Source organism: Camponotus floridanus, unplaced genomic scaffold (genome assembly GCF_003227725.1).
Source record: "Camponotus floridanus strain SB8 unplaced genomic scaffold, Cflo_v7.5 scaffold5, whole genome shotgun sequence".
In the NCBI taxonomy this organism is placed as follows: Eukaryota; Metazoa; Arthropoda; class Insecta; order Hymenoptera; family Formicidae; genus Camponotus; species Camponotus floridanus.
The window spans coordinates 1,416,742-1,430,209 of NW_020229658.1; the positions used below are offsets into that span (position 1 = coordinate 1,416,742).

Sequence of the window (13,468 nt, forward strand, 5' to 3'; positions counted from 1 at the left end):
AATATGAAAAAAAATATCAAGTTTTTTTCCAATAAAATTTTTAGCAAACCGTAAATCTGCATGAAAGGTTGTATACAGATTGCACATTCTGATTATTTGCATTTTAAGAAGCATCACATGTCAAATAATCAATAGAAAATAAAAATTACAGACCTTTCTTGGTAATTTTAGAAAAAAATATTTAAATGCAAGTATATTTGCATTATATAATCATGCGCATATTTATACACATGCAACATTGCATATTTTACATTATCATTAAAAACTGTCTAATACATTTTCTACGATAACTAAAATAAGATTAGAATCTATATTTTGGTAGCTGCGGTATTAACTGCACACTGCAAGACAATAGAAAAGAACAAATAAGCGAGACAGATTGATAGAAATGCAATATTGTGGAAAAACGCGAGAACTTTCGTACGCGCGATTATATAAAAATTCCCTCGTTTTTCGATGGCAACTGAATTAACAAGTAGTGGATTATGTGGTATACGGAGCACATATACATTAATATAATCGGAATCGAACGGATACCTAAAATGTGGGCGAATGTCGAACTGATCTTACTTTGACGCTATGACAAATGTGTATGATGAATATCATTACATTATATCATACTTACAAATACACCCGCTACAATATCATCTATGTTTTCTTGTTTTCTTATATAACATTATCATATTATATCAATATATACGTGGCCAATAAGAACAGATTTGTACTTGCATTGAAATTGTTTTAAGTCAATCACTCCAATCACTTCGCACAGCCCAGTATAGCATGTATGTTTTCATATGCTTTTTTGTTTTCGTTTTGTTTAAAAATACAATTTTTTTTTCTTTTTCTCTCTCATTGGATGGCAGCATTCTTATCAAAAGGTTGGCTTGGAGAATGTTGTAATGACATTTAGGAAGGGGAGGAGGGAGTTTTGTTTAAGATGTGTGTGTTTCTCTCTCTCTCTCGCTCGCTCTCTCTCTCGCTCTCTCTCTTTCTCTCTCTACCTAGTAAGACGCTCTACTAGTTTTGTTTATTAGTAAATACGTTAATTTGTTCCAATTGTGTTAAATGTTGATATCACAGAGGCTTCTTGATCGGAATATCGTCATTTTCTCTTTCTTTACTTTTTGTAGGAAAATAGGTATCTACACATACATATTATGATGGTAAATAGAGAGGTTACAATAATTCTTAGGCATGGGAGAGTGAGTTAGCTCTTAAAAATGCAATACACTATACATGGGCTAGCTAAACGCATTACAACACGGCTCCCTTCACCTGGTCATTAGAATTGTGTGTTCGTCGGCGTCTCAACGACAGCAATTGCTGTTGGTTGAATGTGCGGCAATGTATGGAGTATTTATATGTATAATGTTCGCTCTATTGTAGTAAGAGTAATAAGTCGACTGCGAATGATATTGCTAGAGCCAGAAGTAAGTAGAGAAGAAGTGATGCAAATTCTTTCGTTTCCCTCTTTTAACCTTCCTTATTGATTTCTCGCCTTTTTATGGTTATTTGGGTCTAGATCGCAGCGGCTGCTACCTGCGTGAGATCAAACCATTGCTTGTTCCTACTGTCGGTGTCATTTCCAACTCCACTAACAGAGGAAAGTGATCTGAAACATAAAGTATTGACATTACTTTTAGTCTCATCGAAGGAAGAAAGCAATCTGAAACATATGTAAATTTACCAGATGGGACATGAGGATGAGGGCATCCTACTACTTTATGCTCTTTAAACCACTCTGGGCTCAATGGACCTAGGAGGCCCAGTGGTACCATACTTTGCTTCGAATAGAAAATGTAGTCTATTATGCCTTTAAATTCGAATCTGAAAACGCGAAAAAGCATATATTAAAACAAATATCCGAATATATATAAAAATATATATATATGTGCACATGGAAAGATAAAAAATAGATTATTCTTACGTATAGTTGGTATAGGGCATAATGTCTTCGCTATAGGCAGATGCAAGTTTGAAAGAATGCGTGAATTCGTTAGGTTTATCGCAGCCAGAGATCTTTTGTAAACACGATTTGTACGCTAAATCTTTAAAATCACGATGATCGGCCGCCACACGTCCGGATGTAAGAAACTCGATCACACCTGTGGAGCAATTTATTGTTATTAATATTATTTTTACCACAGACTACATACATTTATTACCAAGTATTAATAAATACAAGAGATCGTTTAAAAAAAGAAATTGCTAATATAAACATGCGTATACCAGAATCAGGTAAGGAATTGAAGTCGCCACAAAGTAGCAGTTGAACATTGGAAGAATCAGGCTTATGGCCGGGTCTGAACGACTGACCAGCTTGGTCCAAAATGGAACGTAATTCATTGCTCAGCATCATCGTCTGTATTAATTTCACGTCGCAAAATTCGGGATCCCAATGGATGTGAGCCGTACAAACTAAAATTGGTTGTTGCACTTGTGCCGGGTCCGATGGAACACCTGCAGAAAGAAAAAGAAATAATCTGATCAATTGTATCCAGATATATAATCAAATAACATGCAAACATATTAAATTTTCAGGTATATTTTCAGGTATAATTTGAGAAAAAGAAATAAAAAATAAAAAATGAAATGATATATTTATAATCTTATATCTATGAATTGTAATAATATAAAAATATACATATAATATGTTTGTTTGCTGCCTTCACGAATTTATTACATGATATGTAGAATAATTATATTATAATATAGAAGAATTATATAATAATTTTTATAAGATCAGCATCTTAATTATCATTAAAATTTAATTGATCTTTAATAATTATACTACATATTTGTAAAATGTATTAATGGAAAAATTAAAATATTGTGTCAAAGTTTAAATGCTATGTATAATAATAAATTTATTTGTATATGAGCTTTCGTTATATCAATTAAAAGATATATATTTAATTATAAGAATAATAAAAAAATTAATTCTGAGCAGCTAAGAATCATTATTATGCTTTTAAAATAGAGATATATAGATGTTTATTTTTCATGTCCTTGAAAAGAGAGAAATAAGATATAATAATTAGATCTCTAGCTTGAAAATTATTCCTATGTTTAACAAACATGACAATGATATTTAAATAACAAAGATAACACAAATTAAGGTCATAAACTTTATTTAGAAATTGTATAACAAATGTGTGTTAATCTAACGTTTACAACAAATATAATATCCGCTCTCGAATATTTCTTACTCTTAAAATATAAGCATATCTCCAATCGTATGTTTTTTAAAATAGTTTAAATTATTCAAGAAACTGCAAAAACTTATATATATAAATTATGTATTCTTTTAACTGTTACCAATAATTAACACATTTACGAGACAGTTCATTATTAATAGTACAATTATAGAAAATACAAATTTAAATAAATTTCACTTTATTACACAATTAATGGCAATCTGTATATGAACAAGATATTTTTCCTGTTCAGATACAAAAAGTTTAATTATAGATGGATGTAAATCCTATAAATATACATACAATTCAATCAACTTTTGACTTAAAATATTATTATCAATGTAAATACACCATAGAGAAGCAGACATGGGTATGCTATGAGAAGCTTCTGATCCTCTTCTCCTGACATGGTGGAGAAAAGTCTAGAAGCGGACAAAGATGCCCAAGCGACGGCCAAGATCGCGAAAATCAAGCCAATCGGGCCTCGCAACGTAGTAAAGACGCCAACACCCGCCAGAACAACTACGGGCAACAAACAGTAGCCCAGTACAGATGCGACAGACGACAGCGTGATGTTAGAGCTACTACTCATCAAAGACTGCAGGATATACATAAGTATGCAAGAGGTCATGGCTAAGCTGTATACATAGCCAAAGTGCGCTTTTGAACCGGCTAGCAGCAGAAACGCTGCGAGGACTAAGCAAAATGCCACAGGTCCCGCCAAGTCTGAATCTTGCAACAGATAATTCGCATCATCGATCTGTCCTTTCCTGTGGAAGGGATTCAATACAGCCAGAGTTTTTTGCATTATTCTGTCGGGATCGATGCCGAGCTCTTCCAATAGAGGCGGCTCGTCCTCTTCCTCCTCGAAGCCGGTGGTGCCTGCAAATTCGGTATCATGAAGATTTCTTTTAGCAATAATCAATGATTCTCGAGCAGACGTATCGAATACATGGTTCGAAATATCTTATATTTTCAGCGCTTGGGTTCTCGCTCGTCTCGTCATTAATCTGACTGTGCTAACATCTGCTCGAGGATCAGATGATCGAGGAACAAATTCATCATATTTTTCTACCTCTCGCATAATCATCCTGCGTGAATAGATCGCTGCTATAGGAGCTTTGCGTAGGATCGAGAAAACTCTTGCGCCCATATGAATAATCGCCAGTCGCTTGCTCGTTGTAGGTCTGGAATTCGAATTGCTGGTTAGGTTGACCGAAACCGGACGACTCGAAGTTGAATTGGCCCTGTGGCAACGGTGGCGATTGGGTCCAATAGGTATTGTCCTGGCCGGTGTAACCGGACATCCCGCCGACGTTTTATGGTTACGTTTCTTCTTTATAGATTCGAGTCTCCTTGACTTTGAGATGCTTCGAGTTATTTGGAATGTTGACACATCAACCCGTCGTAAACGTCAGCAGAGGTTAGGTCACTTCATTTATTGCGAGGTAACAGTAATATTGCAGAGCGCTGCTTTAGCGACATTCGGTAGTTTAGTTGCAATTCGAGAGAAAGAAATTATTTTTATCCAAGTACATAATTTTTCTTCTCGAGTAATACTGATTACTTATTTAAATGATTGTTGTATCTTTTTCATTTCTTCACTTCTTTATAATTTTTTATAATTGTTGAATCAGTCTTCAAGTGTTTCTTGATCTTGTATAATCTGTATTCTTGTCTTTTCTATTTATTTTTTAAAAATCTTTTTTATAATATCATCATTCTTTTATATATATTATAATCATATTATTAAAAATGATTTAATTATATATGTTTAAGTGATTGCACATAAATGTGTAAAAGAATAATATTATTTTCAAAAATTTTTTAAAATAAATAGAGAAAAGATAAAAATATAAATTTAATTGAAAAAAAGTAGAGAAAAATATAAATTTGATATATATTTATCAAAAAACATGTATCAAACATTTATCAAAAAACATGTATACATAATCTTGTTGCGCAAATTCGTCGTATTTTGTGTGAGTTGAATTCACAATCTCCCTCTTACGTCTCGTTATTAATTGCAAGGGTGATTAAGATGAAAAGGAGCAGCTACGCGATACTCAGTGCTAAGTTATTGGTACACAACTAGAACATTTATCAACATTAAGAGTGTGTAAATCCCGAAAACGTCGGTTTGGAGTCTCGGCTCGGTCTTTAATAAGACCCGTAAATTAACGCTGCTAATACTTTCGTTGCCAATTACGGTAAATTAATGCTGTATTTATTTTCCCTTGTCGATAAATTCCTTTGCCGTTGGCTGACAAGAGTACTGGAAATCGCTCGACTTGAGAACACTTTGCCGCAACAAGTATACACGGCGTAGAATATGTTCCCAAGAAAATGTTTGTTTTTTCAAACTGTCTTAAAACTATAAAAATAAATGGAGATGACGAAGAGCTTTTCATATAACTTTGTAACATATAATCCCAATTTTTTTTTAAATATTGATTTAAGTTTGCCTGGGACATAAGTTTCTCAAGCACGGCAAAGTATAGACAACATGAAGATGAAGAGCGTCATAATTTTATCGGATACTATAATATCCCTTCTCCGCTGTGTATATTGATGATCTCACGACATAGTAATTCAGTATATTAATTTAGCTTTTACAGTATATTAACTCACCCATGACTTAAGTTAGTTTCCCGACACGTGGCAGGAAGTAAAGTCATTCGCGCGATGAAGGAGATGCTAACGGATTCTGAGATGGCCATTCGAAATTAATGCTTGAGCTCCTCCCATTATCGGAAATCGACCGATATGTCAACCCTTCTATTAATCGTCCTATGAGTGAATCATTTAATGTATTTGGAAAAGTTACCGAAGAGTGATTTAATTTCCGATTAACATTATTACTATGATTAAAGCAAAACAATGTATAAATATTAAATATGTTAAATGTAATAATGTGTATATCGCCAAGAATTTAATAATAATTATCCCAATAGAAAAAAAAATCCTTTAGATCTTGTAGATAAATTTTTTTCTTTGAAATTAGAAAAAGGATATGCGCGAATAAACTTAATAGAAACAGCTTTCAAAAAAAATTTGATAATTAAATATATATATATATATATATATATATATATATATATATATTTATTTATTTCTTTAATTATATTTATTTATATATTTTTTATTTATTATATACATACTTATATTTATATGTATATAAAATGTCAAATTGATTTATAAATTTAATACTTTATTTAAAAAGTTGAAGTACTTCATCTATTTAATATAATAACTTTTAATTTAATTGCGATACTTTGTGAAAAGTTTTTAATATAACTTTCGAGTTGTCCGAGCAAAAAAATTGGCTTTATTGCAAAAATCGCGTCCAACCCTGAGGATTAAACGTCCTTAAGTTCTTCTTCACTTTTCTCTTTTTCACTTCTCTTCGAGTCCATGGCGATCTCCTCCGACCCTCTCGAGGATTATCGGGCGCAAAAATCGTTATTTAATACCCCCGTGTGAGATCCGGGGGGTATACTCTGTCCTTTCGAACACAATATCGTAAATCCGCCCCGTTTAATTGCGCCCGCGAGAATCCGCTTTTACTATCGGACCTTACAGATTAACCCTACTCAAGCAGCTGTTTCGCCTTGCGTCTTCAATCTCTCACACCACGTTCCTTCGCAGAAACATTCCGCAAGAATCGCTCGTTCTACGAGAGAAACTTGCGCGAAAAAAACAAGATCGTTACTTTGCAAGCTTTGTTAGGGATAAAAAAAATAAAAAAAATAAATAAATAAAAAATTATTTGTTAAAAATCAAATGAAAAATAGTATTTACCACAAGCGTATAGAGAAGCAAGATAGAAGTTTAAATGCCCCAAGGCGTTGTGGGAAATAAAATAGTCCCATTGCTATCTCGAAATTCATCGTGTGAGTTGTACTAGTCGCCCTCATATTGCGTAAGGCAGGATTAAGAGAAGTCGGTAACACGGCTGTTCGCCATTGGCAATACGGATATTCCGGGGTGTAAATCAGGCTAGATTAGAATAGAGGGTTAAGGTACCTCTTCGAATGGCGGTTGTACGACAATCGAACCCGCGAACCGGCATTCGCCGGGTCGAACTGGGAACAGTCTCGTAAATTACTGAGGGAATCAATATCCGTTCTATCCCCTTTCCTCGAATGCCTCTTGGGCAAGAGAAGCTTTTATATCAGGCAGGGACCCTGCAATCTACGAACTGGCTTTTATGAAGGGTCGACGAAATCGGAGGCTAATTTTCCAGAATTTTTAAAATAACCTGACCGGAAAATACAACGCATATACATAATATTGATATTGATATCTAATTAATTTTATATCGGTAATAATGGAAATTTATTTTTATTCGTTTGAAAAAAATAGAAGAACACTAGAAGGTGTATATAATATATGTATCGATTAGATACATTCGCATGCGTGTGCATATCAAAATCAATAAAAATGATACAGTCACCAGGAACACAAAACGCAATTTAAATATGACTATGAAGGCAAAAAATTGCGAGCTAAAATTGAAACAAATGTGATAAAAATAAAGAAGCTGCAGTGTTGATATTGTTAAAAGATTGCGATATCTAAAAATCATTAAATGCCAATACGCTGTCATTAATGATAGATTTGTCTCCGACTCTCGCGCCACGTTACTTTACGCAAATCTCTCGCCGCTCGCTTTGCATTAATATGCATATGCGAGAACGATGTATCCGGTATTAAAGCGCGCTGGTGAATGATTACGAGCGTCACTCCGAGGAAAGTTCATTTCGTCGTCGCGGATAATATTTGAAAGTCGCCTATCCAATTAAACCGTTGTGATGTGTTTAATGAGACATCCGATACCGATATGTCATATTCTCCAGCGAATTTACAGAACGTTCCAAAACACGATAGTCGAATTTTGAAACTTTTCGCAAGAATGTCAATTAAATATCGTGCAAAAATTTTGTTTTAAAGAGTGGATCTTAAATACAATGTCGTTAATAATTTCATAAGCAATACGACAAAAACACTTTACACAAGTCGCAAATATTTCACACTTTAAATCCTACTTTATTTTTATCGCGTTAATAATAATAATGAATAATAAAATATAAATGACGCTAATAATACATGATAATAAATATATATTAATACGCCAATAATAACACAGGCCTGCGAGGTTTTTTTTTTAAGATGCTGAATAGTGATTTCCGACGTAATTTTGTGCGCTGAATCCGAATCTGGCCGCCGAATTTGCGTAGCACGTCACGTTTTTGAGTAATTTGTAATTGAATGGCTCAAAAATCACTATTTTGGCCAATTTCATGAATTTGTTGTGGGTATTATAAACCAAATTTTTTGAAATATTTCTGCCAATGGCATCGTATAATATTCACTTTTGCCTTTCAACTTGTGTAACAACTGTATTAGATATTTCTTTACAATATATATACTTTTTTGGCCAAACCTGACATATGTCAATCTTTTCAAATTTCAAAATCATGGATCTACCATATTGATGTCTATATAAATTTTCTTTAACGTAAATTTTCTTACAACGTCATACTTATATATCTCAGCGAAAAAAAATCGTGCGGCAGTAATCGAAAGTGGATTCGAAAGATGAAAGTGAGTACTATACGATGCTATTGACAGAAACATTTCAAAAAATTTGGTTTACTCATAATAAATTCATGAAATTGGCCAAAATAGCGATTTTTGAGCTATTCAACTACAAAATTCAAAAATCGGACGTGCTACGCAAATTCGGCGGCCGGATTCGGATTCAACGCACAAAATTACGTGAAAAATCACTATTGCATCTTAAAAGAAAATTTTGACCCTCTTTTTCACAGGCCTGTGTAATCGATAGACATATATATACGTATTAATGAAACAGCCTGTAGGAGACACGCTATCGCGCAATGTGGAAAAATACAAAACCCACGCTTGAAGCACGCGCTTAATTATGCATACGCACATAGTTGCGCAGTTTTTAGTGCACGGCGATTCAATATATCAGTGAAAAATCGGACAGGGTGACACGCGGAGATGAACACTCGTTCGAGAGATGCTCGTTCGAGATAGGATCGGTGTCCCGGCATCTCTGTGCAGCCCGCGAATTTATAAAGCTCGCGCGCAGATGAGAGAGAGAGAGACGGAGCTTGTCGCTGCCGTTACTTCATCCGCCTCGGGCGAGAATGCAACGCGTGCATCCGAGGCGAGTGCACTCTTCTCGCGGGATGCGAATCGTGCCGCGAGCGCGATTAATTAAGCGACAAGGTGTCTCGCGTGTAACGAATGTCGTGTGACGTGGTACTCGCGGTTACTCGCTCCAGCCCGCGGATTCAATTACCCAACGATTTATCTGCCGATTGCAACGAGGTCATGGAAATACGAATCATCGTAACGTTACGCGGCGACACGAATATATCCGCGTTTTCAATCATTTAAATGCACTCGTGTCTCTTTTTCAGAAAAGATCCAATATTTTTTTTTTATCAATCGGAATTACAAGTGATTTATAAATAAATAAAATACGCACATATGATATAATATAGGAAACACTGAGAATCTCTTTTGAATTTTTAATTAACAAAATGTAATATTTTAACACATTCTCGTTATATGACTCTTTGATGTGCGATGGGAGAGAGGGAGGGTGGGAGAGAGGAGAGATTTCTCCCATTACAGAAATTCTCCTATTACGGAAAATCTCTCCGTAATGAAACTTTGAATTATTTACACAAACCTTGAATTATTAACGTCGTTTTATCTTAATACCGTCTAGATACGTTTACGTCGCTTTTAGAGACTCTGCTCTAATTTTCTAGACGTGATCGCGCATCGGTTGATTACTCCGAGAATAATTGAGCTCTCTCGTGTTTCCTTACCACCGAGAAATTCGATATTTGGTATCGCCGCATCGTATCTAAATGTATTCCGCTTGGACGGCAGAACTATATCCTCGGTAGCACAGAATAATCCCGTGGGATCTGAATGAATTCAGCGGCATTTTAGCCGGAGAAACTTTCAGCCGGTTAACCGCGCGTAAAGTCACGCTGGCTTTCTATTCTTCGCACTAACAATAAGAGAAAAAAGATGGACGCAAGCCTGAAAAAATACATTCGTTCTAATTCTAGAATATCCTCCGCATATAAGTTATAATTGTCGTATAATTGAAAGATTTATCCAGCACACTGAGAAAAATCGTTTGATTGTACCAACCATACCAGATGTATAACTATCTAATAGAAGGCATTTTAGTTAAACCGAGCAGAATTTCTAATTATCACGATAAGCCTAGATTTTTCATAACTAGAACGCTTAATAGACTTTACTACAAGTATTTGGTTAATATTTTCTACTTGAATCTATAAAACTTCTTGTTATATTAATTATACATGGACACGGTGATGCCATTTTTTTGTAAATTTAATATTATTACCAAGAAAAATTTGACAAATTTAAAGAAATTAATCATACTCATCTGGTAATTCCTAAAAGAATTCTGATTCGTCCATTTTCCAACAGACATTGATTGAATCTACCAGATTTTAGTTACATTTCTAATTAATGCAACCAGATGTTTTTCTCAGTGCATGAATTCTCTATTCTACACCATCGATTTTTATTACTTGCGTCTGAAATGTATTTATATGAAACACACGTACGAGATTAAAAAATATTTAAAGAGCGGGATGCCTGATTTTTGCAGCGTTACTCGAAGTACTGTCAGAGACCTTAAGAAGCCGTCTTTAAGGAATGATGAACGATGCCGTCTTGAAATTTTTACACATGAAAAAGAATCCGACGAATCGTGGGCGTACCTGCGATAAACGATCCGCTTGCTCCCCTTATATATCTCCGAATGGCGCATCGTTCATCGTTCGCCGGCAGCTGATATCGGTTTATTAGTACCGCTGATGGTACACTATTAGTCCGACCAATAGAGATTCGCCGAACAGGGATGTTCCTTCGGAACGGGTCATCTTTTTCACGAACCGAGCCGGAGAGACTATCAGCTCGGTCCCACATAAGGCTGAAAGGATGCGAGATCTCGGGCTTGCTCTCGTATTCGAGCAAGAGAGATCATTAATCGCGGCCCACTGGCATGGTTACATGGATTTTAGCTCTTCGATCGAGATTTAATCTCGATACTCTCGCCCTCGGCGCGAGCGCATCTATCTGCGCGAGAGAACATCGACCTATGCGAGTATCCTTATCGCGCATTTAAGTACTGAAGCGAACCTTACAATTACATATATTTTCCTCGAAAGTTAGCTGCACGTGTAAACATTCTTGTGTACGTGTGATTTTTCTTACGCGACTTAATAAAAGAGCAACATTTTTCGAATAAAACGAGGAATATTAATTAGAATTTGAGAAATGTGCCATATTAAGGTTCATCAAGAGGGCAATGAACATATTCGATTATATTTAATTAGACTGTTTATTCGCCCGAGTGCTGTCAGCTTAGTTGGGTCACTCCATGTTCTCTGATTATTCAATTGACCAAGTCTGAAGTATATATAAGGAAGTTGAGCGACGGTTTCAAAGCGAGAAACGCGATGCGAGTATATACTCTGCGAAATTTGGAGAAGTTTAGAACTGCCGTGAGTCACCAAGTTCTCGACACGAGTAGCCGAATTAATTCCATTCGCGTGAAAATTCTCTCGGATCAAGAGAGAGGATCAGAGATTCTACATTTTTTTCGAGAACTTGAAAAATGTTTGCTACTATTGCGCGAATGTGAGCGTGTACATTTCTACAGATGTCTGTAAAAATTCTTACCGTAATTGCGATCATTTTTTTTGAAAATTTAGAAAGTCTAATATTCGTCATTTTTACGAATAAGAAACTTTACAAAAGTCTATGAGAATGTTTAACCATGATAGTGAGCGTTTCAAAAAGCGCTTGAAAAACCTTAAAATTTTATACAAATGTTCATAAAAATTTATATTCATAATATGTAAGCAAATATCTTGCAATAATTTCAAATTTATATTAAAATATTATATCTGTACACTGAGAAAAAAAAAGTTGTTGACTTGGCTAAACCATTTAACGATTTAACTAAATTATTATTTTTTAAATTAAAATATTTAACTATAATATTTAAATTAATAACTATTTAATATTAAATTTAACATAACAGTTATTTAACTTAAATATTTAAATATTTCAATTAAAAAAATAATTTAGTTAAACGGTTTGATCAAATTAACAACTTCTTTTACTCAGTGTATGTGCAAATAGAAAGAACGTTTACAATTTGATAATCTAGCACCCGCCATAGTGATTTACGTTGCGGTAATAACTTCCGATGTGTACGAGAAGCTAATCAGGTGTTAACCGTAGCGCAGGAAGCGCGCAGGAGTCGTTTCGCGAATGCGATCGATTGCTCCTTCTCGGATAAGAACGAAAAGAGTTCGCGGCTTTTTCCCGACCAGTCGTTGCGCCGGGTATGGATTAATGTAACGCGGGCTCATTAACGAAAGCACGTTCCGACGCGTCCAAGTGAGCCGTAAGAGCCCGTTCTCGACCTTTGGGGCACCATATAAATCTCAGACCTGGTTTACTCGCGCATTCCGCGATACACTTGCTATACAAGGTGTCCCAGTCTCGCCACGTTCCCTTCGAGAAATTAACGTTTGATTAATCATCAAACGTTTGATTAATCATCTTTATAAATCTGGAAAAATTTGGATAATCGCGCGATTTGCTTTAATTATGAATTAAAATTCTGTGAAAAAATACATGTTATATTTATCTACTTATGACAGAATAAGGAATAAGGAATTTTGATATAACTAGCAGAATCTTAAAATTCAACAGAATAAAAATTTTCAATTTTTCTTTCATATAATTGAAATATTATTGTTATCATTTTGCAGATTTATGTTAAGAAAAAATCAAACACACGGTGTGCAAACTTTATGTAATGTTGGGTCACCCTGTGTATACCGGATCGGAGTACCGTGCTCGATTTACTCGCTTCAATCATCGAGCGCACGAGCTTCCACGGACGCGGGAAAAACGGACTTCTGTATATTGCGCGCGTCTAGTAGTAATCTAGCAGCTTCATCGGTTACCGAGAGACCGACGCGTTAATTACTTTCGTGTTTCAGGGTGTGCAAACACGCGACTAGATACGCGCGAATCATCGGTGGGTGTGTATAAAACGAGCAGATGCTCAGTTAGCGTCTGCCGCCTCTATCTTTTTTTTATTTTCCCATCAATCGTATACGCAATCTTTAATTATCTTTTGCTTCAAGACGATTTAGCGA

General features: G+C 35.1%; 2 protein-coding genes across 3 annotated transcripts in view; both read right to left on the minus strand.

The window, feature by feature from the left end:
• Positions 1-234: 234 nt before the first annotated feature.
• LOC105258010 (CCR4-NOT transcription complex subunit 6-like) overlaps positions 235-13,468 on the minus strand; it is a 492,810-nt gene continuing 479,576 nt past the window's right edge. For both annotated transcript variants that reach the window (XM_011269000.3, XM_011269011.3), the window contains 4 exons: positions 2,233-2,463; positions 1,931-2,108; positions 1,691-1,830; positions 235-1,615 (listed from right to left, as the gene is read on the minus strand). In XM_011269000.3, coding sequence (XP_011267302.1) covers positions 1,539-1,615; positions 1,691-1,830; positions 1,931-2,108; positions 2,233-2,463 — 626 coding nt within the window. In that variant the 3' untranslated portion in view covers positions 235-1,538. The remainder of the gene's footprint in view (positions 1,616-1,690; positions 1,831-1,930; positions 2,109-2,232; positions 2,464-13,468) is intronic.
• LOC105258001 (protein YIPF7) lies at positions 3,280-4,639 on the minus strand. Its single transcript, XM_011268991.3, has 2 exons — positions 4,276-4,639; positions 3,280-4,082 (listed from the first exon to the last, which is right to left on the minus strand). Exons 1-2 carry the CDS (start codon positions 4,505-4,507, stop codon positions 3,523-3,525), a joined length of 792 nt encoding a protein of 263 aa, XP_011267293.1. The 5' UTR covers positions 4,508-4,639; the 3' UTR covers positions 3,280-3,522.